Source organism: Panthera uncia (assembly GCF_023721935.1).
Source record: "Panthera uncia isolate 11264 chromosome C1 unlocalized genomic scaffold, Puncia_PCG_1.0 HiC_scaffold_4, whole genome shotgun sequence".
NCBI lineage: Eukaryota > Metazoa > Chordata > Mammalia > Carnivora > Felidae > Panthera > Panthera uncia.
The window spans coordinates 84,453,521-84,478,468 of record NW_026057585.1 but is presented as its reverse complement, the minus strand read 5'-3'; the positions used below and the strand labels follow the sequence as shown (position 1 = coordinate 84,478,468).

Below are 24,948 nucleotides of genomic sequence, written 5' to 3'. Positions count from 1 at the left end.
CCCCCCCCCCCCCCCCCCCCCCCCGCCAATGCTATTCTGTTCCTTACAGAGGCTCGAGGTGAGGAGGAAGTCTGTCTGAATAAAGGAAGAAAGACATTGCCCAGCACAATACCATCAGTGTTTGGCTGTACCCCTCGCCCTCCTGAGGCTCAGAAACTCCCAAGTTCCCAGTCTCTACGATCACTAGACATTGGAGGCCTGAAGTACCCCTTCTCCAGACTTCCCCATTCAGAACCCAAGGTTTTGCTGGGGCTAAGTGGGAAGATGCCCAGAGGGACAGGGATGGGCTGGGTTATTCTCAAGACCGGCAGTCGTTAGCCTGGCACTTTCTGAGTTCTGGGGGCCTCCTCGCAGAGCCCTGAAATTCCCATCCCACACTTGGTGAGTGACCCATCCCACCAGAAATAAGGGGTGGGGGGTTCTAAAACTGCCTTCTAAGACCCCTCAGCGGGCCGTCCTCCCTCCCCCACCCCTGCAGGAAACAGGCGGCCACAGAAAGCCTTTCCTCCCTTGTCCTTTCTTGGCTTCCCTTCGCAACAGGGCCACATTTAAATTCTGCTCAGCCTCGGCTGCTGTCTGCTGGGCAGTCGGCCCTGGGGAAGACTTTTGTCCTGAGGCTGGACTTGCCAGGACTCCCCCCAGGGCCAGGGGAGCCAGGTGGGCTCTCACAAGGCTGGGGCAGCCCCCATCCCGGTGTATCACCCAGGCAGGCAGCAAGCAGAGGCGGGAGGGGAAGGGCAGGAGCTGCAGCCCGTGAAGCCCGTCAGGTCCCCTGCAGTGAGGGAGGGTGGTGGATCAGCCGCAGGGGGACGGGTGCGCCTGTCAGGGGGCAGCTGTGTTAGAACTAGGGTGAACGGTGGGAGAGCAGCTCTTGGGGCAGGGGGTGCTGCTGGGAATGGATGTCAGTTCTCCAGTTAGGGTGACAAACAGGAACAGCTGTAGGGATAAGCAGGGCATCCACGAGGGCACAGGACTACTGTATCTGGGGGAACGGGTGGGTTCAGCTGGGGCCTGGGGGTACCTATCTGTAGGGCAGCCTTACTGCAGTTGAGGAACAGCTGGCAAGCTGAGGAACCGCCGTTGGGGAGACGCGTATAGTGTGCTGGGGTGACAAGTGAGGGGGAGATTCAGGACCAGCTGCTCCAAACCACTCAGCAAGTGGACCATACCAAACCCCAGTCTTCTCTGCTCCCCCTAAGGGCCCCGGGGCAGGCTGGGAGCCTCTGCACAAATCCCTGTCACCCCCGCCCCCTCCGGCCCTTAGCCACTGCCAGTGACCCTCTCCAAGCCAGGTCTCCATGGTGATCTCAGCCCAGCAGGCAGCTCCTGCCAGAACCATTCCCGTGGTGCCGGCGGCCAGGCAGCAGGGAGGCTTTCTCACCCCTCGGCTCAGCCCTCGCTGTCTCACCTTCCTCCTCCCTCTGCCCTCCCCAGCTTTCGGGACTGGGCCAGAATCTGGGGGATGGGGAGAGAATCAAAACCAGAGGTTCCTGAGCGGGGAGAAGGGAGGATGCTGTAGCCATGTAGAACCCTGACTTCTACAAAACAGAACTAATGCTGCCATGCCAGGCGGCCCTGTGCTGGGCACTGGGGACAAAGCAGAGGAGACGGATCTGGCCCCTGCCCTTGCGGGGCTCACAGAGCAGAGACCGAAGCAAAGCCGACCCCCAAAGCAGGCAATTTACAAATGTCGGGAGATGGGGGCTGTGCTAAAGGCAGCCGTTGGTGGGGGTGGGGGTGGGGTTCAGGGAGCACAGAGGGGGCACCCAACCCAGCTTTGGCAGGAGGGACTATGGCTCTTCAACTCACTGCTGAGCGCAGCGCCCAGCACATGCCGGCGTCAAGAATATGTGCCGACCCAATGCCAGAGCGACGACCAGTGTAAGTCCAATCAGCATGTCAAGGTCCAGCTCAGGTCTTGCACATCTCCAGGACGCCTCCTTAGACCACCCCGTTACCATAGCTACTGGTGCACTTGTCATTCCCTTCCACGCTCCTCCAGGGCAGAGACCTGTGTGTGGTACCTCTACATCCCCAGTGCCAGCATGCACCTGGCGCCCCAGGACACCAGCCATTGTTCATGAGACTTAACCTTTTAGTGCCTCCATACTGAACAACTGCAGAACCACGTTCCACTGAGTCCTCGCGCTCTAGCAGTTTTACCGTCTGAGGTGCCAAGGCATGAAATGGTCTCTGCCGGTCAGTAGGGGCTGGCACCGGGAGCATGGAGGGATAGTGGAGCAGGGATTCACAGTGCTGCAGGTCATGTAGATATCAGGCTGTCCAGGCTGCTCTTCCCCGCAAAGGAGCACACGTTTTGTGTTTTCGTTTAAGCAACCAACAGACATGTATTCACACCCACTAACTGCCGGGCTGGGAGCCCTGGTCTAACCTCCACCTTCTGGTCTCTGCCCTCCAGGAGGGGGTCTCAACACCAAACAAGGCAGTGGAGCGGAAGGCACAGAGAATGCATGGAAGTTTGAGAGACTGATTTGCTGTGTGACCCAGGGCAAGCCCTTTCCCTCTCTGGGCTTCAGTTTCTATGTAAAATTGGGGGTTGAATAGGTAATGGAAGAGATCTTCAGGCCCCAAAGAAAAGGGGTCAGAGGCAAACCACAGTTGCCCAAAGGCAACCCCTCTGACATCTTCAGGCAAAGTCAGGCCTGTGAGTCCCTCAAATGTAGAGAGGATACTGCTTCCCTGGGGGCTCAGACCACACTTGACAGATGGGAGGCAGTCTGGCGGGACGGACCGGCTGTAGGGTGTGGGTGTGGCTCTCCTCCCCACTCCAGAACATTTTTTTCAAAATCTAGTGACCATAGGCACTCCATCCATGGTGTGGCCATAGGCACTCCTTAAATTCTGGCTCTGCCAGCCATTCTCTCCTTAGGGATCTTTCCCCACTTCCTCTACTGCTGGGCATAGAGGGGGAGGCTATGGGGACCAAATAGGGTTCGTATCCATGGTCACCCACCAAGCTTGTGTGTATCTCCCACCTTGCTGCTGCACACTGCTTACCAGTCCTAGGAGGCTCTACACCCAACACCCGTACTCTCTGCCTTCCTGATCAGAGGTGACTCCGCAGGCGGGCACTAGCGATGCGTATATGTTGGGCACATGACCGAGTGATCCCCAAGGGCCCCTCCTGGCTCTGTCATTCCATGCTTCCTGCTAGGGTGGCTGTTGTGTCTTTGGGCGAGTCCCCCTCCCTGTCTGTAAACTGGGCGGGGTTGTACTTGGAGAACTCCAAAAACCTAGTTAGCCTGCAGAGTTCAGACTGGTTTATTCATACACCCCTCCCCTGCCCCATCTTAGGAACCTATGTGAGGACAGCAAGGGGGAGAGAGATGGTCTCCTACCGACTCCCAGTGCTCACCTTTCCCTCTCTCAATTCTCTATGGTCTACATGCTCCTCTTTGTTTTTTGTTTTGTTTTGTACATGCTCCTCTTTGACTCAAGGCAAAAAACAACGTCCCAGGCACGATGAGACATCAGGGAAGGCAGGGAACATGCACAGAGACGAGCAGCCAGTCTAAAGGAGCCGATGAGGACGTGATAAGGAGGACATTCCCAGGAAGGGCTGTCATGGATGCATAAAAGGCTGGAGATTAAGTGCGCCTGGGAAGGATCCTGGAACACTTCTTGGAGGAGGTGATGTCTGAATGAAAGATAGGAACTGACAGGTGGGAGATGGATGGTAGGCAGGAAAGGGCAGCCCAGGCCAGGGACAGCCAGAGGAAAGGCACAGGGTACCCTGGGGAAAGGCCGCCCCGGAAAGCTCCCTCCTAATTCCACATTCTAGGGCTGGAAAGGGAGAGTGTGTGAGGAGTCAGAGACGAAAAAGACCTGACTACCTGGAATACCAGGCTAGGTAGCTGGGCCTTTATTTTGTAAGACTGGAGAGAGGATGCAATCAAAAGATGTTAAGCAACGGAGTCACAGGAGCAAATGGACTTGAATTAATTCATCCAGTAAATATTTGGGGGGTGGGGAGGGGGCTCCAGACACCATGCATCCAGAAATGCTGAACAAGCACTTTGGTGGCCACAAAGGGGAGAATGCACTCGGGCTGGGGGCAGGACTCAGGGCAGAGCTGTGGCAGGCACCGGCTGCACTGACCCAAGGCTACAGCTTCTGGAGCCTCAAATTTGTTCAAGACCCATTTTCTGCCTCCAGGAAGCTCTTGCTGCTCGCCCTGCTCATGGTTCAGGAGGGCGGCCCCTGGTATATCCGGTGGGACTATTTCAGTCCTTGCCCTGGAGAGTGATGCCCACATGGAGGCTTTCAATGAACACCTGTTTATAGGCTGTAAACGCCATGAGGGCAGGACATTGCTTGTCTCGTTCAGTGGTATCCTCAGCACCAGATGCAATACCTGGCCCAGGGCAGGTGTGGCTGGCTCGTGTGTGTTGAACACAGAATTAACCTACGTCCCCTTGCCCTCTAGCATAGAGGGCACTATGGCAGCAAAAGTCATGATGACAAAGATGGAAAATCTGCTGGGAGAAAAAAAAACCACGATGTATTACAAAGTCACAAGGCTATCTTTTTCAGATGATCTGCACTGAGAGAGGGGACTGGTGCGAAGAACCGCATGGGAAGCGTGTCTAGCTGACCTGGGTCATTTAGAAGTCTGGGTCCCGTTGCCCATCAGGCTTCAGAGGCCTTGGGGTGGAGCCTGGGACTTACCTTGTCTCTGCACCACTCCCCTCTCCAGGGACGAATTGGCCAAAAACTAGGTGGTGTTTGTTTCACAGCCTCCCACCAAAGGCCCCAAACCCACACTAGATACAAAATCCTTCCTAGGAGACAGCAGGGACAGCAGGTGAAGGAAGCCTGGCTACAAAGTCCGGAGCAAGGAGGAAAGGGTCAGAGGTGTGTGTGTGTGTGTGTGTGTGTGTCACATAGACTGGGTGACAGAATTCAGCTGGTGGGAAGCATTTATCCACTCATTTACCAACCACTGGCTACGTGCCTATTGTGTGCCAGGGACCGGGCTAAGGGCTTCAGGGGTAATCTCATTAATTCTACAAGATACGCAGCAAGGTGATGTGACTCACCAGGTCACACAACTGGTAAGGGATGGAACCAGGCCCTGCACGGAGGCTGGTCTGCACCTACACGCATGCTCCTTGCCACGATCCTCCCGTTTCAGGGCCTCACCCCCTCAGGTTCTTCCGGGTCCACAGGGATGTGGGGAAATGGGGGAGGAGGAGCATGAGAGAGCATGTTCACAGAGAGATTATATTTCCAGGAAATGAGGGCTCAGAATGAGAAGGCCTGGCCTGAAAATGGCTGTGCGAGAGGCAAGAAATAGGATGGGAGGGAGGACAGTGTGAAAAAGAGCCCGCAAGAGGCCGGGGAGAGACGGCTGACCCCAGACGTGAGGGCTTCTTGCTCAGAGCCAGAGGCAAGATCAAGCGACCTCTTGAGGTTTCAAGACACAGAGAGACAAAGCACAGAGCAGCCGGGGCCTGGCCCAGGTCCGGGCATGCCTCCTGACCCTGGCTGGCTTAGTGGCCTTGGTTGGAAACTGCTTCCTGCTCTGGTCAGGCCCCAGGCTGGTGTAACCTTGGAAGACCTGTGACATTTCTCTTGGCCTCAGGTCCAGGCCTGAGAGGGAATAGGGAGGACAGGGGGACTTGACATTCCTGAGCACCTTGGAGGGCCCTTCCTGATCCCATCCCCATCCCCAGGGTCTAGGTAGGGCTGATCTTCAGTCATGAGGGCCCAGTGTGGAGTCAGTCTCCCTGGCTCTGCTTTCCATCTAAGGGACTGGAGATGGGGCCCAAGCGCTCCCCACCCCCTACCCCTTCCCTCTCTGTCCCACCAGCTCAGTTCTCTGACCAAGGGGGTCCCACATTTCCAACTCTGGCTCCCCTGAGCTTTCCTCTTCTAACTCACAGTGGGGTGTGACCTCCCCTTGCCCACAGTTCCCTCTGCCTGGAATGCCCTCCCCCCCCCCGCCCCAAGTCTCTGGCTGTCCAAATCCTGCCTATTTTTCAAGGTCAAGTTCAAATGCTTCCACAGAACCTCAAAATCCATTTAAAATGTCAGACCCAGAAACATTTGTAGGGAGTGTCCAATCTGTCATTTGGTGGATGGTGACTCAGTGGCATGGGCTGGAGGGGGAGTGGTATGGCAGGGCACCCAGGTTCTGGGGAAGCAATACTGAGTTCAAATCCTGACTACACCATTCACTAACTGTGGATACCCTGGCAAGATTCAGAGCTGCACCTGCTTCCTCGATAATCTGATGGGGTGCCAGGGGGAGGGCGCAACCATTTCCTGGCCTGCTGTGAAGGGTCAGCGAGGCAGCATTGCATGAAGGCCCCAGCACAGATAATGTGCCCCTTTTTTCACCAGAAGTTCTGAAAGATGACTTCTGACCCTACCACCCACCTTCCTGGTACATAAGCTTTGTTTCTCCCTACGTCTGGGCACCTGCCACTTTCCACCAGGTACTGGTTTTAGCTTCCTGGGGTGGATGCTGAGCTCTGAGGACAGGAGCCGTGTCTGCTTTGCTTCCCCTATGCCTGGTACTGGGACGGGCATCGAGGGGCTCAAGATGTGAGGCTGAGCTGAACCACTACTCCTGATACTTGCTCGGTGGGGGGGGGGGGGGGGGGGTTGGGAGGGCGCCTTCTAGCGGAGAACTCCTCAATGGTTCCCACTGGTCTTGGAATATAGTTCAAACTCCTTCCAATGCCCTGCCTGCCCTGCCTGCTCGGTCAGTGTTACTGTCCTCCTATCAGTTTTTCAAATCTGAGCTCCCTCCTACCCCAGGGCTTTACCCATCGCTGTTCCCTCTGCCCAGAACGTTCTTCCCACTCCCTGTCTAGCTGATGCCCCTTCAGGCATCAGCTTCAGGATCTGGTCAGCCTGGTGCAGGCTCCCACGGCCTCCTACCTTTTCCTCTTTTGCAGTCCTTTGTACAGCAATCGTTACCAAATGATTATCAAATGTCCTTCTTTCTAAGCTGGAAGCCCCCTGAGGACCAGGACCTCCTCTGTGGTGTTCACTGTGGTGCCCCCCCCCCCCCAATGCCTGGGTCACAGTGGGTGCTGGACAGATGTCTCTGGAGCAACTGAATGCATCAGTCTGAGGACAGTGCTGTCAACTCCCAGCCCTGAGTAGGGAGCGTGGCCAGAATGTGGGGCTGGATGGCATCCCAGTTCCTCCTGTGTTCAGGCCTCACTGGATGGCTCCATTATGTATCTCACTGAGCTGTGACCTGCTCAAACACCCAGCCCCCACGTTCATTTATTTTCCCACCCAGAGCCCAGGAGGAACGGTTTTTGGATTATTTCACATTTCTGGATTATCCATGAGACATCTCCCCTCCAGTGAGAAGGATCAAGAGTTTGACATTTTAAACCCTAAGCAGCTTCTCCCTGGCCTGCTTCAGATCTGCAGCACTGCTGCTTGCAGTGAGACGCATGGGGAATGGAAGGCCATTTTAATCTTGGCCTGAATTCATTAGGAAAAAAAAAAAAAAAAAAAAAAAAAAAAAAAAAAAAAAAGTTGGTCCACTGTCTATGCCATGCAGAGTTGGAACACCTAAAAGATGATCAAAGTCAAATTTCTTGAACAGATGGGGAAACAGAGGCCCAGAGCTGGAGGGAGTAAAAGCGTGGTCAAGGACATACAGCAAGTTGATGGCCAACTGGGGAACGGTCCTTCTCCAGGCCGCCTGACTCCCGCGTGCTGCCCTTTGCCACCTCTGGGCACCAAGGGACGTGGGGTCAGGCAGAAAGGGGATAATAAGTTTCCACTGACACAACTTCAGGACCCTGAGTCACCCTGGCCTCGAATGGCCTCCCCAGAGCAGGGATGGGACTTTCCAGGAGCCCTGCTATTCCTCCTCCAGGAAGAGACACTCCCAGGAGGCTGCGGTGGCAGCAGAGGTGGAGGGTGAAGGGCTGAGACAGGCCCCCAGTCCCCTTCCCCACCACCTACCACATCTGAGCCACTTTGGTGACGGGTCTGTTGTCCAAACAGTGAAGATCTGATGGACCAGCTGTGGCTGTCTTTCTGGAGCTGGTTGTGCTTCAAGAAAATGACTCTTCCAACCCTGTCTCTTTTTACCATTTGGGAGGCATTTCCCCCTCGTTTATTTTCCTTTTCTTAAACAAAATCTTAAGAATACTAAAATTTTTGACTCCACCTAATGAGGACACGGTGCCTAAACATCTAGCGAAATTTAGCAGAACTCTTGGAAAAGCATTCGGCTTCCGGAAAGGGACTGGTTTCTTCTAGGGAGGAAATATCCTGCCTGGGGATAGACCCACTGGGTGCGGGTTGTCAGGCACAGCAGGATCCCAGCAACCTTTCTCCACTTCTGGATCCCTATCCCGCCTGCCTCTGACCACTCTGAGCCCACCTCAGGTCGAAGATATTGACAAATAATCTCTGGGTGCACCCCGAGGGACCAGGAAAGACACTTCAGGCCATTCTGTAAAAAGCCCTCGCAGAGTGTGACCAAGACATAGTGACCACACCCTCGGCCTGACCCCTGCCAGACTGCAGCTCGGACTAAATGAAGCTCCTAGAGAAGTGTGGGAGGCTGGCAGGGGCCGTACCTTGGATGGGCCCTGGCAGTTAATTATCACCCTGCTTCACCTTTCGCTCATCTCCCACAGGGCCCTGCACATGCCCTCCCTTGCGAGAGGTCAAGTGGTAGGTATTTCCTGGGACTCAGGCAGTGCCCGCCTAGGAGGTGGCCTGGACAAGGAAGATAAACATTTGATGAACCAAACCAGATGGCCACATCCAGTCCAGGGTTCTCCAACCATTTCAGTAACTCAACGTCCAAGCCTCATGCTGGGTTCCCCACCCAAGCACCCCATCTCTTCCTGAAGACCGTCCCCAACACCTAATCCCAGACTCCTTCCTGAATCCCAGCTTCCTATTGTCGGGTCCCTGAGCTTGTCCTTAAATCCTTCCTGCTCATCACTGCACCTCTTCCCCTTGTCCAAGCTCTAACGTCCTCATCCTTCCCCCCCCCCCCCCCAGGCCTCCGCCCACTCCACCCGCATCCCCAGACTCACCCAGGAACAAAACCTCGAGGTCCAGTCGGCACTTCAGTTGGCACTACAGGGAGGTGACGGTGAATGTGTCCTCAGGGTGAGGTTCCGCCATGGGCCCCAGGAAGCCGCTCTTGGGGCCCCCACCCAGGCCGGGATGCGCCTGCGGCATAAAGCCTGGATACCTGTAGGCGGTATCCTGCAGGGGCAGCAGCGAGTCCCTCGGCACAGGGGACAGGGTCAAGTCACTAAGGAGTGGGCAGCCATAGCCAGCAGCGGCAGCAGCGGGGCCACGGGGTGGGCCAGGCGGCCGGGCCATCTCCAGTGGCTCCTTGTCGGCCTTGGGCGTGGCCGGTGGGCTAGCCAGGTGCGGGGCACTGAGGCACGCGGCCTCCGTCCTGCCCAGGAAGTCAGCCAGCAGCCCCGTACCCACCTTCCCTTCATAGGGCGGGCTGCGGGCAGCTGAGCCTGGCGGGTACCAGTAAGCTGTGCCCTTGCAGCTGGGGGAGTCATAGTGGGGCTGGCCCAGTGGCAGGTCCCGACAGCTAAGATGGGCCTGGGCTGCAGCTGCGTGGCCCAGGCTGGCCCCCTGGAGCCCATGCTTGAGGGGCTCGCAGGCAGCCAGCTTTGTGGGTGGCGGCCGCAGCTCCTCCTTGAAGCCCAGTGTGGGTGAGCAGGTGGGTGAGTACGCCTTCTGCAGGCCAGCATCAAACACCGTGGGTGGGTGGGCCAGAGGCGGGAAATGCTTGCCGTCTAACTCAGGAGCACCCAGGCTGGGCGAGTCGCAGTGGAAGCCTTGGCCGAAGGTGCCATCAGAAGGGGTGGACGGGTTCATGGAGTAGGGTCCCATGAAGTCACAAGGGTCTCGCTCACCCACACCAAAGGCCCTTGACTGGGACGGCAGTGGCGACATGCTGCTGTCTCCACTGTAGTAGTCCAGGCCGAGGTCCGGGCTGTCCTGGAACAGGGGGTTGACTGGCTGCGGCTTGGGGATGAACTTGGTTTTGGCTGCTGCACCACCTCGCTCCTTCTTGGCTGAGCAGGCCCCACCACCCCGTCCACCTCGTGGTTGCCGGGGCCCGGTGCTCCGTTTGGACGGGTAGCCTGAGGCAGTGGCCGAGGCGGACGATGGAAAGCCCAGATGTGAGGCCTCGAACAGGTCCACCTTCTTCCGCCGTCCACGGCCCGGCTTGGAGCTGCTCTGGAAGAGGACGCTCTGGTTCCAGTTGTAGCCGGGGGCAGAGGACGCCTCATTCCAGTCCATCATTAGTTTCTCCAGGCTGGACAGGCTCGACTGGCCCTCGCTGCTCGAGGCCTCGCTGTTGGCACGCCGAAAACCGCCGCCGACCGGTTGATTGAACTGGGTGCTGTCGGAGGATGACTCGGAGAAGGTCTCGGACACGGCCGTCTGCTGCTTCACCTTCTGCGGCGTGTAGTTGGAGATGTCCAGGATCACGTTGGGCTCGCTGACGTGGCAGTCGAAACCGGGATTGTAGAGCTGACTGAAGGCCTCCGAGGCCCAGTCCAGGCCTCCATAGCCCTGCCGGAAAGGCCACTGAGAAGCCCCCGCAAACTGCCGACAGTTTTCAGGCGAGGGCTGGAAGGAGGAGGAGGAGGAGGAGGCGGCAGAGGCAGCAGAGGTGGCAGAGGCGGTGGTGCCCTTGGGTACCATGTAGCCGCCGGGTGAGACGGTGCTGGCCCGGCTGTCACAGCGCAGGGGTGTGGGGGCTGAGCCAGAGAAGGGGGCCCCCTCAGAGCTGTTGAAGAAGGAGGCCTTGCTGGGTGGCAGGCAGGGGCCACCAGTAGGCGGTGGGGCGTAGCCGGCGCTGTGGGCGCTGCTGGGAGAGGCAGGCAGGCTGTTGCCGCTGCCGTAGGCGAAGCTGCAGTCCTTGCTGTTAGCACAGTCCTGGCCCGTAAAGGGCTTAGCCGGGGCAAAAACGCTTTGTCCGGCCCCGTAGCCGCCATATTGGGGTGGGTAGGTGTTGGTGGGTGGGTGGGTGGTAGGTGAGCGGGCCACAGCTGAAGGTGGGGGAGCCAGTTTCGGGAAGGTCTCGGCTGCCCGGCAGTCTGAAGTGGCCGGAGTTATCCCATAGCTCGCTGCCCGGCCTGGTGGGAAGGTCTGGCGAGAGGGCAAGACGGGCTGGAAGGAGGGGTCCGCACCAGCCCCGCTGCTGCCCACAGCCACTGGGCTGGCCTTGGCTCCCCGGCTGGGGAAGGTGGCCAGGCCCCGCTGGGAGGGCAGGGTGCTGGTGGGGGGCCCTGCGTAGGTGCCTGATGCCTTCCGGGACTCGGGGCGAGAGGCTGAGAGGGCAAAGTCTAAGAGGTCGGAGGAGTCATCCGAATCGAGCAGTGAGCGAAAATAGCCAGTGAAGAGGTTTTGGCGCTCCTGGCTGAGCTCGGTCTGACCCGCAGGTGCACCTGTGCTGTAGTAGCTGCCGCGGCCTGAAGCCCCGCTCTCTAGTCCAGTGGAGGCAAAGGCCTGGGCCTCGGTCCCCTGGAACCCACAGTTTCGGCCGGCTTGCCCGCCTGGGTGCCCATGGTGAGGGGCCCAGCCGCCACCCTTGTCCCCGGCCCACTCGGCGCCTGCCTCCCCAAAGCCTGGGCCACTAGGCACCTGTTCTGGGAACAGAGTCCCGTTCTTCCGGGACCGCCTCTTGCGCTTGGGCTTCCCAGTCATGGCGTCCACCTCCCCCCGGCCCCGTTTGCGTGGGTGCCCCAATTCGGTGAGGCTGGGACCCCCAACGCCAGCAGCTGTCACTGCCACCACTTTCTTTTTCTTGCCAATGCCCTCGAAGAAGTCACTGAAGGAGCATCGGGCTGCCTTGGCTGCATGGCCCCCACCCCGGCCACCAAAACCGCCTGCTTTACCACCACGCCGTCGGAAGCCCTGCACACGGTGCAGGAAGTGGGAGATGCTCTGGGTGTCGGGTGCCTGGTGTACCGACTCGGGCTCGCTGGGTGTCCAGCAGCGGGGGGGTGAGCACCGCCCAGCGCACTGGCTCTGGCGGTTCAGGAAGGCCAGCTTGGCGAGGACGTCAGAGTACTCGGCCTTACTGTCATTGGCGTCTGCTGCGTAGGATGGCTGGGGAGATGCCAGCTTCTGCTTCCGCCGCCGCCGTTTCTTCACCTCTGGCATGGCCATGGTGGCCGCTGCCACGGTGGCCGCTTCAGCCGCTACCACCGCTGGCTCCTTGGGCTTGCCGGGACCCAGAAGCAGGTTCTTAGGAGGGCGGCCGCGTTTACGCTTAAGAATAATGGGCATCTCCCCGGGCGGGAAGACCACCACCACGTTCCGTCCATTGTTCTTCATCTTCAGCAGCGGGGTGGGCTCGGCTGACACGCGCAGGCCCAGCTCCTTGCCCTCCACACTGAGGCTGCTGCTCAAGGATGACACCTTGTATGTGGTCTTGTTCCGCCGCCCCAGTGATACAGGGATTTTGGCCATCTTCACCACCATGCGCCGCACACCCCGGCACTTGCCTTTGCGGGTAGGGGCTACTGGAGTCTGGGAAGATTCTGGCTCCAGCTCTGGGACTGGGCCTGGGCCCGGCAGGGCAGGAGGTGGTGGAGGCGGCGGCGGCGGGGGCTCGGCCAGGGCAGCTGCCAGCCCTGTAGGCATAGGCAGGGGCAGCAGGCGGCCCTCTGGTCCAGCGTCTGCCTTGCGTCCCCGTCCAGCTTTCCGCCGGCGACACAGGATCTTTGGCCTATCAGTGCGCCGCAAGGCGTACTTGGGGTGACCCTCGGGCCCATGGGGGCCGTGGGGTGAGCACAAGTCCAGGCGCAAGGGCTCAGCCAGTGGGCAGGGCCCCAGGGGCTGCTGAGGCTCCAGACGGCGGCCAGGGACATCAAGCAACTTGGGCAGGGGGTCAAGTGCCTGAGGGTCAAGCAGCTGCGACTCCAGGGAGTCGGGCAGGGTATCCAGGGCCTGGAGAGCCAGGCCTGGCAGCCCCAGAGGATCAGCAAGAGGTTGCAGGGGTGGCAGCTCCAAAGCTTCCCCGAGCGGCTCTAGAGCCTGTGGGTCCAGGAAGCGGGGCTGGGGGTCCAGGAGCTGAGGCTCTGGCTCAGGAGATGGTGGCTCGAGGGCCTGGGCCTCCAGCAGCTGGGCCTCGGGGCAAGTTAGGGAGGCCAGCTCGCTAAGGATGTCGGCGTCAGCAAGTTCTGAGTAATCAGGGCCGTCTGGCTCAGGCTCTGGGGGCAGACCGGTGGCCGCGGCCGTGGCTCCGGGACTATGGCCTTGACCAGGCTGGGGGCTGTCCCTAGGCTCGGGCTCAGGCTCATAGAGTGGGTGGCTGGGCCTCTCGGACTTAGCATGGGGGGTGGCCCGCTCCTCAGGGCTGCGGATGCTGTTGGCCAGGCTGGGTGAGGAGAAGAAGCTGTACTGAAGGTCACCAGGGGGCGGGGCAGGCGGGCGGCTGAGTCGGAGGCCACCGCAGTCCAGGTGCACACCGCTATGCTGCAGGTCTTGGGAGAGTCGCGTCAGGTCCTTCATGATGTCAATCAGCTGCACCACTGGACGCAGGTTCACCCGCCCGTTGTCCCAGCGACGTCGGGAGCTGTTGCCGTCTCCCGCGGGTGTGGGGCAGCGGGCCTGTGAGACGGGCCGGGCCGCCCTTGGGGGCAGCGGGTCGTCCCCCTTGGCAAGGACTGGTGGGCGCCGGGTGCTGGGGTCCCGGCGTGGGGGTGGGCGTGGGTTCTCAGAGAAGGTGTGGGCGAAGGCCTTGTCGGGTGGGCTGGCAGGGGGCCGGGTAGGAAGCAAGGGCCGTGGGGTAGGGGGGCCGCCGGGGTAGTACTTGGGCTCCCGGAGGTAGTCAGGAGAGCTGCACACGGCACTGGAAGTCACCACCAGGCCCTGGGGCTTCACACGCATCCTGACCTTGTCCTCCGCGGGCCGCCGGGCGGGGCCGGGGCTGACATGAGGGTGCGAGAAGCCGGGACCAAGACCTGCCGGGCAGGACAGGCAAGAGAGCCCTCACTCGATGCCCAAGACCTTCTCAGCTTCCCACGTCCTCAGTGAACCCCTGCACCTCTCCCATGAGTCCCTTCAAGCCCAACGTCCCGTTGACTCCCAGCCCTTCCCAAACTACCCCATGCACCATGAACCCCTCAGGGGTCCCAGTTCTACCGAGTGACAGCTCACCCACTTCCAGATGCCGGCTATGGGCTCAGGGAGAAGAGGATGCCTGCCTTTGAGAGGGAAGCCCATCGGCAGACTGGGGCGGCCACTCCAGATCAAACTTACGCAGAGGGCCAGGAAATCCTATCAAGGGCATGACCTCTTCCCTCTTGCCCCCATCCTCAGGACTCCAGGAGAAGCCTGGCCACTCACCCTCGGCTCTGCCGCCTGGGCTGTCACACTGGAGATCTCTGTAGACAACAAGACAGGCAACAGAGGATCTGAATGGTCTGGTGGCCACAGCCCAACCGCTGCCCGCTGGCCCAGTCTTCGCACACCACCCCCGGCTCCCTCGGTGCTCCCTCCAGTGCACACACCCGGCTGACCTGGGAGAGAGAGGGCCCCCGTGCCTGGGGGCTCTGCCGGTTGCTGGCTGTCAGCTGGGGGTGCTGGGGAGCAGCTTCGGCCTGAGCCCAGGCCTCGGGGCGTGGACAGCGCCTGGAAAGGACCACCGCAGCTCAGGTTTAGTGAGCACCTACTGCGCGCCAGGCGCTGGGCTGGAAGCTGTCCAGGCATCGTTTCATTTAATTCTTCATACAAATCCTGTGAGGTAGGGGCTATTAATAACCCCATTTTGCAGATGAAGAAATGGAGGCTCAGAGATGAAGTCACATCATTCATTCATATACTCATTATTTATGGAGTGCCTACTTTGCACAAAGACCGGGTAGACAAACAGTGATCACATAATCATAACTGATTTAATTATTACTGGGATAAGAGCTGCAAAGAAAAAGCGAAGAGTGCCTCAGGTCAGAGGTTTAACAATCATACCAGGGAGTCAACAACAATAAAAGCTCACACTCTGGGGATACTTTCTCTGCTGCCAGACGATGGGCTAACAAGCACTTTTTGTGGGTGATCTCATCTAAGCCCCCTGCAAACCTGAGATCAGTGTGATTATCATCCCCTCTTTTACAGGTGAGGAAACCATCTACTGGAAGGTGGTGAGAACCACGAAGGCACTTCCAATCCAACACCCGGATCAGCACGTGGCCCACAGGCATGCTTCAGAAAATATTTACTATTTCTTATGAATGAATGAACGAGGTACACAGAGCAATGAGCCCGGCCTTTTTCCATGTAGTTCTCTCTCGCCCCTCTCCAGACCAAAAGTGGAACCCAGGAAGGGTGCGGAGTGAGGGTGAGAGACAAGAATGTGGAAAGGGCCATTGTCTGACCCCTCTCTCACCTTTATCAGACAGACACTCTCTGACCCTCCACCGGCCCCACGCACCTCTGGCCACAGTCTGGCCCCTGCTACCTACTCTCAGAGTTGTCTCCACATCCCCTTCATAGTATTTATCACAACTGCAAACAATTACTTGTATGACTGGCTTTTTGGTGTTGTCTCCCCCCAGAGTGTGGGCCCTTCACGGGCAGGGACTGTATCCGTCTTGTTTACCACGGTATCCCCTGACCTCAGGGCCTGGGCTTTGGATGCTACGTAAATATTTACTGACTGACTCCCTGAGCTGGTCAGGGCAGAGCTGGGATTTAAATCCAGGCATGTCTGACTCCCAAGGGAGCCTGAAGACTCAGGGCCCTGACCACGGGAAGGGTCTTAAAAGTTGGACCCCGATCACTCCTTGGTGTTTGGCTCTGACCTGATCCCGTGGGTCGATCCCCCACAGACACACGTAGACTCCTACCAGCTGCTGCCCAGTGCTATCATCCCACGGGAACACTGCAGAGCCAACTCAGGGACAGGATGGTGTGGAAAGGAACATTCTTTCGCTCCCCTGCGGTGGGCAGCGATTTGCAATCTACAAAGCACTTCCACACATATGATCCATGGAATCTTCCCAGCAACCCAGGAGCCATGGTTTACGATCCCTGTGTTACAGAGGAAACAGGCTCAGAGTGGTGGTTGCAGAACTTGCCTGATGTCACATAGCTGCTTAAGTGGCAGGATTCCTAATTCTGCCCGAAGTCCGAAGTCTCCTTCCCCTCCAAGCTCCTGCAACTTTCCTCCAGCCGCTCCTTCTTCTAGAGCTGTGGTCTAATTTAAGGCTGGGAGGAACCTTAAAATCGCCAAGCCATTTGGCTTCCAAACCCTGGGCCTGGGGAGCTGTGTAACATTCCAGATACCCAGGCCCTGGTCCAGGGGAGTCTGACTCACGGATCTGAAGGGACATCTGGGAATCTGTATTTTTAATCAGCTCCCCCATGGGTACACTGTTCTAGTGCCACCTTGTGCTCTTCCCATTTTACAGATGAGGAAACTGAGATCCAAAGAGGGAAAGGGACTTTGCCCAAGGCCACAAAAGAGCACGGAGAGAGCCCTTCTGTTGCCTATCCAGCCAGACAGAAAACATCCCTCTGTCCACCGTCCCTTTTCTCTTTGCAATTCCCAGGCCACAGCTGCGCCTCCCTGCCCTGCCTACTCCATCACTCAGGGTCCTACTCTCTCCCATGACTGGTGGTAGACTGTGGACTGGCCCCTCCCGGGCCAGGCTCTCTCAACTGTTGGTCTTGAAGGCAGGATTGTGGGTAAGAACCTCACAAAGGAGGGAAGGGGCTCAGACTGTGGAATCTCCAAGTCCTATTTCCAACAGTATGGTTGACCCATGGCTCCCTGAGAGTCTTTGAGATGTCTCCCTTCCTGAGGGTGGGGCTCACCAAACCTCCCTGCTCTGGAGACCTCCCACTTGGGGCCCAAGGGTGTGATCTTGGCAAAAGAGAAAACCTCCTCTCCAGTGGTTGCTTCTGTTCCACCCACCCGTGAGGACCTTTGGGCATGTCCTCCTGCCAGACCTCCTGACTCTGTCCACTGCTCTCTCTTGCAGCCTCCAGGATCTGAGGGAAGCAGCTGGCTCCCCTCCTCACCACACCCAGGCAGCCATTTTCTTGGACCCCTCCCAAGGGCACCACCTATCCCATGTCTGTGAACAAAGTCAAAAGGGTCCTTCTGTCTGACAGTCTGCTTCTGGGTCAGTGTGTCTGAGCCTGCCCGTGGGGACACCAACAGGCTGGGAGGGGGGCTGGGGGCCCCAACCTGCTGTGCACAGTGCCGGGAAGCGCCAGCCCACATCCTTGAGTCCCCAGCCCCACCCTCCCCCGCTGCGGCTGTGACCACCCCACCCCTTCCCCAGCCTGCCTCCCCCTCCCCCACCCACAGCCTCCCCAGGGGAGCCAGGCTGCCAGCCCCAGCTCTCACTTCCGGCCTCATGACCCTCTCTCCAGCCGGCACACTCCTCCCCCACCCCCCCCCAACACCATTTCCCTCCCAGCCTGGATTGAAGGCCCAGGGATGTCCTCAGAGGGAAAACATTGTATCAAAGGGGCTATTACTACTGCTGTGGGCCCTTCCCCATCACCTCCCTTGGGGCCTTTATCCCCCAGGATATGCAGCCCCCCTCTCAATCTCCTTTAGCCCCCTCCCACCCACCCAACGGTGCCTAAAGATTCTCTTCCTACCAGACTCCAGCCCAAAATCCTACTAAGAAGAATAATGATGAAAATAATAATGGCAGCCATCACTTATTTGGCATTTAAATAAAGGCACAGAGAGGTTAAGTAATGCCCTTGAGGATAAACAGCCAGGACATGGAAGGGCTGGAGTCTGAATTTAGGTTTGTTGAGCTCCTCTGATACAAACTTCTACACTGTCCAGAGAGTGAGCCCCCTCCCCTGCAGCCTACTCCAACAGTCCCAATCCTCATCACCAGTTCTAATTTTTGCCTTCTACTCTACCCCCTCCCACCTCAGTCATCCAAATGCACTACCCTCCCTTGCCACTAGGTGTCCCCTTAGAGCCACTGATGCCCCCAAGGGGAAGCAAGTCCTGCCTGGCCTCCTGGAGTCATCAGGGCCCCCCCACGGTATAGCACACCCCACCCCACCCTACCCCCAGCCACACAGAGCTCCTTTGTGCAGCCCTCGCCCACCCCCTTCCTGCCCAGAGCAGGGCACCTGGCAAGCAGGTCTTCCCTAGACTCCGCCCCCTGCCAGCCCCCTGCCCTGGGTGCCAGGTGTTGCGGGCACCACCGCCAGCTCTGGCTGAACCTGAGGGTCACCCTGCCGGGCGGCCCTCCCTTCCTCCCTCCGAGGTCACCCAGGGACTGTGCTTCCCGCCCTGCTCCACCCCCATCCCCTCCTGCCCTTGGCCCTTCCAGACTCCTGTCCTAGTCTTTCCTTCGGTCTCCCGGAGGACACCCCTCCTCCAGCCCCACCAGGCCCTCCCCACAGCCTCTCACCCCCGCCCACCTCCTTCCCCTGAGAGCTCCTTGTTCCACCCCCCCCCCTCCCCGCCCAGGTCTGAAGAACTCCTCCTCCTGGAAAGTTGCTGCTGGAAAGGAAGTGACTTCAGCGATTTGGCCACAAGGCTGGGCACTGCTGAGCCCGGCTCAGCTGAAGGCCTGCCCAGCCCACCTCCAAAGCACAAATGGAGCCACATGCACACACCACCCTCAAGTGTACACCCAGAACCCTGAACACAAGCTTCCCCAGGGACATGCGGAGAGATCCTGTGTGCACATTCCACACCATCCCAGTGTGCCCACATTATCACCCCAGTGTGTCAGATTCTTGTCTAGACACCCCTCCAGCACCCGGCACACATACACCATCCAGTGTGGTCCACACAACACTGCAGCATCCCCGCAGCTACCCAGTATACACTCTGGATCCTGCACACTCACCTCTCCAATGTAGTACATACCGAGCCCTCGAACGTCCCTTAGCCCCGTCCACTTATTTAACTCCTGTATACAGAACCCTGTGTACCTAAGGACAGAGCCCTACACACACCTGTTTGCACACAGCCTGAGTGCTGGCACACAAGACGCCCTGTGCATTTACAGTTGGGTACACACAGCCCTGCATCCTCCCATAGCCACACCTCCCACCCTTACCATCCCAGGAGGCCCCACCCCCAGACCTCAGGCCCCAGGAATGCTCTTTTGGAAGTTGGGTGGAGTCCCCAGGCAGGCCGGGCTCTAGGGAGCTTCCTGGAACCCCGGAGGCTTCATGTGTCAGTTCAGGGAGTTGCCTCTGCAGGGCAGGGCAGCCCCACCTGGCCTCTGTGGCTCTAGAGCCTGGGTGGGCTAAACTGGGCCAGAAGCAGGGAGTCAGGCAGTACCCCCACCCCACCTCATCTTATGAGGGTAACCTAGCATACTTGAACGACCCGGTCCTCCCAGCACCTCACCTTGGCCTCCCAGCTCTCTGCTTCCACAAACTCCAGTAGGGTTGGGGGGTGGGGGGAGTTCAGCTGCATACATCAGGCACTCTGGTTTCCATCTCTGCCCTGCGTTCTGGTCATTGTCACAACCCCTTTCTCTTCCCAGTTGTCTCCCGTCAACAAAGTGTCGGGAAGAGTCCCCGGACTAGGAGGCAGGACTCGTGGGGACTTGCTGTATGTCCACGGGCCTCAGTTGCCCTTTCTGGATAGTGGGGGAGTTTTGAGTAAGTTGGGTTAATTAATATATTTTGATTCTATCCAGGGCCTCTTTTTGGCCTAAGCTGGGGGGTGGGGGGTGGAATTCCTGCTAAAACTGGGAAATAAGTCCCCCCTGATCCCCACTTCCTGGTGGTGGCCCAGGCAAAGACCTGGCTTCCCTGTACACTGTTACCTGAGCAGGCTATGCAGACAAGGTCCGACTCAGCAGGAAAGGCCTGTCTTCACCAGTGATTCCAGGGTAGTCCCTGGGGCAGCCTGAGAGTTGCCCCGAAACCGGGGCCCTCTGCACGCACTTAGCTGGGCAGGCTCTGGGGTCCAGGCCAATGGGTAGACAGGTAGGCAAGCTCCCATCTGTGGACGCAAACACAACACCCCAGGCATGAGCACAGTCACAAGATGAGCCAGCTAGAGGGACCAGGAGGCTGTCCTGGATGGGGTCCACTCTTGCAAAAAGTGAAATCAGGTACAATCTCATTTCACTGGGGAACCGCAAGCCTGTCTCTTGAAACCCCAGGTTCCTACTGGGAAACAGTATCATTATATATGTAGGTACCCACATGCATGAACATGAACACACATGCTACGGTGGAAAGAACCTGACCATCGGGAGTCACAGTCCCTTGGCTCAACCCTCACCATATGATCACGGACAAGTCAATTACCCTCTCTGGCTCTTGGTTTTCTCATCTACAAAATGGGGAGATCTTATGAATGGGGAGGAATGCTTTGGGGAGACTGTATATGCTAACAGCTTACTTATAATGCAGGTGTGGGAATTGCTGTTCAAAGCGATGGTGAATGCAGATTTCCACGCGGGGTGTATATGCAGCTGGCGTGTACTCTTCTCCATCAGCAACTTGGTTAGGTCTCTTGTTTTCTTTAATAACCATGGCCCTTCTCACCACCCTCCTGCTTCCTGCCCATTTGTCTGCCTCCCCGAGGTCTGTACTGGAGCCCAGAGGGGGTCTGGGAACCAGGCCTCATGGACTGCTTACAGGTTCTGGTTGCCTGGGAATTTGTATGTGTGGTAGAGATCGTGCCTGTGTAAATGAACGTTTGTGAATGTTCAGCTGTCTGGGTAAATACACCTGTATGTGGGCTCTTGGGTCTTTTTGGCCTCTGTGTGTTTCTAAATGTCTGTGTGTATACATATGTGTTTAAGAGTGTACACGCATAGGATCCTAGGTTTGCTCAGTTATAGTCTGTGTGGTCAGCCGTGTGTGTGTGTGTGTGTGCGTATGTGCGCACGTGTGAAAGGCTGATGTGTACCTGGGTTCAGTATCTTCAGTTATATGTGTGGCTGTGTTGATCCGGCTCTATTCAGCTTTGTTTGTGTGTCCAGCTGAGCCTGTTTGCACGCCTATGAGGACATAGAAATGTGTGTCCGCCTTTGTGCGAGCACCCTGACCCCAGCTGTGGTTGGGTTTGAGTGTGCCTGTGTGTGTGCACATGCTCTGCCTGGCTCTCTGCATCGCGCTGTGTCAGGAGCTGAACCGGCTTCTGCCTGTCTCAGAGCTCTCTGGATGTGTGTGTGTGGGGCAGGGGGTGTCTCAGAGCTCTCTGGATGTGTGTGTGTGTGTGTGGGGGGGTGCGCTTGGCTGATCTTCTGCTGTCCCTGCAGGTTTCCAATCTCGAGGCCTGTGACTGCGGGCACTGGTGTCACTGTGGATCAGTGTTACCTCCCTCCTACCTCTGCCTTTTTCTGGGCTTTCAGGGTCATGGTGTGACAGTGTGTCCGGTCACGGTGTCCCCGTGGGTCTGTTTTACTGTGGGTCAGGATGCGCTGGTGCATGTGTCCACTCGTGTGTGTTGTGTAACCTCGTCATTGGGTGCCTCTGTGTGTGTCAGTGGGTCCTTGTGCCATATCACTGTATGTGTGTGCCAAAAGAGCTATGTGTCAGTGTCAACATGTGTGTGAAGGTCTGTGTGCCATGGTGTGCCTGTCAGCACAATAGTGCCTCAGTGTTTGTGCAGTACCTTTGTGTAACTCCTCGGTGCGTGTCTGTGTGCATATGCATTGCATGTGAGACCCTTTGTGAAACAGTGTGTGTCTGTGTCACTGTGTTTGTGTGCCTGGTTCCCTCCTCCCTCCTATCTCCTGCCTTCTCTCTCTCTCTCTCTCTCTCTCTCTCTCTCTCTCTGTAGGAGCCAGACAACTCCCCAAGCCTGGATTAGGGACAATTTATCCACAGGCAGAGAAGGAGAATTCCAACCTGCCAGAGCCTCCCTCCTCTGGTCCATCCCCCCTTTCCCCGTGGTTGGGTGGGCACAGAAATGCAGCCCGGCAGCTCCCAAGCCCTCTGGGAGCCCCCACCTCTGCAGCTCTCCAGACGCCCAGGAGGGCGGAAAAGATGGAAATCTGGGTGGCCCCAGAGCCCTCCAGTGGGGGTGGACTGGCTGTCCCCCATCCAGGCCCCCACAGCTCAGCTCATCTTGGCCCTGTTCTTCTACATATGGTGGTGGTGGTTGGGGGGGGGGCGGTGGTAAGAAGTCTGCATGGGGTCTGCCTGGCCCTGCGGGCTAGAGGGACCTAAGGAGCTCCCAGCCCCTCCACAACCTGATACTCCCCAACTGATAAATGCCAGCTCCCCCCACACCCCCTGAAATGGGAATAACTGGGGATCTTGCAACTGTGCCCGCACAGGCTGGGGGAGATGCTGGGAGGGGGGCAGTGTGGTGGGGGGAATGCAGGAGAGGGGGCAGGGGGGCTGAGCTGGGACTAAGGCTCCCTTCACGGTGCTCCAGGCGCAAGGCAGAATCACATGTTTCCCATTAGCTGCTCTGGCCTCCTTGTTCAGGGGGTGTTGGCTGGGGGAGATTTGTTCTGGTTGCAGACACCAGCCGAGACCACACAAGAGAGAGAGAGAGAGGAAGAGAGAGAGAGAGAGGGAAAAGGAGTGGGAGAGAGAAAGAGAGGGAGACTGAACCCCAGAGGGAAAGGAAAAGACAGAGAGGGACAGAGAATGATACACAGACACACGGAGGGAGAGAAACTGAGACAGAGAGACATGAGAGACAGACAGGCAGTGACAGACAGAAACTGCGTGACAGGCACACAAGAACACAAAAGCCAGAGAGGCAGAGACTGGTGATGGGGAGGGGCTCAGAGGGTGGGGGACAGCCACAGTGGATGGGAAGGTGGAGACACAGGTCAGAGGCCCAGGAGTGGGTGTCCCCAGGCACAGAGTGTGAGTGAGACTAGGAGGGACAGAGAAGGGAGATCAGCACTGGTCAAGGGACTGGGAGGGTGACAGGGGGGCGAGATGCAGGGCACACCCGGAGAGGGACTGGGTGAGGGCACGGAGATGGCCCCGGTGGTGTGTGGGCAGGGGGAGTGGACGCAGAGAGCTGCTGGGTGGGGGCGGCCAGCACGCCCGGAGCCTCCCGCCTCCTGACCCTCGAGCCTCGGCGAGATAACAGGCCGAATAGTGCTGACTTGCGGTTCAGAAATCCAATATCCTCCGCGGCGCACTAATCGACTACCTGAGCTCCCGGCCCGCGCTGAGCTGCCCCGATTAATCCTGCGGCTCCACAGCCTTAATTAGTTTAACAGTTTCAGGGGCAGAAGAGGCAGGGACTGGGGTCCCCCCACGCCTGCAGGGACACAGACCCCCACGCCAACCCTGCCTGGTGCCCCACCTCCCCAGTCACCTCTGTCCCAGCCCCAGAGGCCGCTTGCCACATCGTGTGAAAAACACTGGGTCCTTCCTTCTGGGAAATAGTCCCAAGGGTTGGCACATGGGTCAGAAGGCAGGTCATGTGGGACTCAGACAACCCCCCCCCCCCCCCCGCCCTCACACTTGTCCCTGTGCTCACGGCTCTGAATGCTTCCCCTGGCCAGCCCTTTGGGGTCCTGTGGTCTACACGGGAAGGCCCCGCCAACTGTGGGCCCCATACCACTGGGCAACATGTTGTCTCTTTAGGGTGAGAGACAAGCTCCCAAGTTACTGACAACCTCCCAACAGCATGAGATAATCACACATGTCACTCCCCACAACAGCATGAGATGGGCACATGGTGACATCTCACACATACCCAACAGTCAGAGACAGGCGTATGGGTTGGTAACTACCCGCCTAACAGGATGAGCGAAGTACATAACCTGTCACTTCGCCCAAAGTGTGAGATGGGCACATCTGATACCCCCAGACAACAGGAGACAGGGACACAGGTTGTCACCCTCACAATGGTGTAACCAACATGCAGCCAGGCACTCCTACACCCACGATGGGATGTGAAATGCAGAGAGCCCCTCTCTCTCTCTCTCTCTCTCTCTCTCTCTCTCTCTCTCTCTCACACACACACACACACACACACACATAAGCCTTACCTCCCAGGTGTGAGGAAGGTATAGAGGACCCCTGCCCACAACCTCACCCTTTCCCCATGAGTCCTCCCTTCAGACTGCTGGAGGGGCACACAACATATCACCCCCTTACTGCTTCAGAACAGGTGACAACCCACCCCCACTGCTCCCCCATCACTGTCGCCAGCCTGGGTGGTGCTGTCCTCTGCCTGCAGAGGCGTCACAGCTCACAGGGCATGAATGTCACCCCAGCACTGCCAGAGCCGGGCACAGCCGCATGTTGCCCCAGTGATAAACACCACTGGCCCCAGGAGGAGGTGGAGGCGCACAGGGCTCTGGGCGTGACCTTGGTCCCTGGACACCAGGAGAGGAGGCGCTGTGGCCTCCCTCCTGGGTAACCTGTCTGCCTGGCGCTGCGGTAGATGAGTGCTGGGAAGGAAGCTGCCTGGCCACACGGACGACCTGGAAATGCCACCTCCCCAAGCTGCCACCCCTGCCCCATTTCTAATTGAATGTAGTGATCTAGGAAGGGGGCAGCACGAGTGGTGGAGGGACAGCTATTGCTGAGGCCTGAGGAGCTAGCTGTTCCTGTTAAGACTTCTCAGAGATGGGTGGTGGGGAGGTGGATTAGAGGCTGCTATTACCATGTCCTTAGGGCCCGGGACTGAGGAGGGAGTGTGATGACAGCTTCAGACCTGCACGGAGCCCCTAGTCCTTACGAAGGCCCCCTCTCCAAATTCAGGCCACAGAGCCTGACAAGGAGGCCAAAGTCCAGGGGCATGACTCACCCGGGGAACAGGCCCAGCCCGCTGGCCAGAGAGTGAGGGAGGCCAGGAGCCAAGGGGCCTGGGTTCAAGTCTGAGCTCCTCCCAGGCCAAGCTGAGTGACCTTGGAGCAGCAGCTCAGTCTCTATGGCTTTTGGGGAGGGGGAAGGGGCAGCAGCGAGGGAAGGGCCAGAAAGAAGCTGAGGCTGGAGACCAGCTAGCAGAGCACTGGGGGCCATGGGAAGGAGGACACAGCAGTCCGGTCCCTGACTCCA

At 58.3% G+C, this 24,948-nt stretch overlaps 1 protein-coding gene across 1 annotated transcript in view; it reads right to left on the bottom strand.

The window, feature by feature from the left end:
* Positions 1–24,948, bottom strand: part of AHDC1 (AT-hook DNA binding motif containing 1) — a 64,584-nt gene that overhangs the window by 1,500 nt on the left and 38,136 nt on the right. Inside the window, exons 3-6 of the mRNA XM_049617672.1 lie at positions 19,776–19,954; positions 14,526–14,637; positions 14,353–14,390; positions 9,051–13,967 (exon numbers count right to left, since the gene is read on the bottom strand). Of these exons, the coding sequence (XP_049473629.1) occupies positions 9,094–13,893 (4,800 nt within the window). The 5' untranslated portion in view covers positions 13,894–13,967; positions 14,353–14,390; positions 14,526–14,637; positions 19,776–19,954 and the 3' untranslated portion in view covers positions 9,051–9,093. The remainder of the gene's footprint in view (positions 1–9,050; positions 13,968–14,352; positions 14,391–14,525; positions 14,638–19,775; positions 19,955–24,948) is intronic.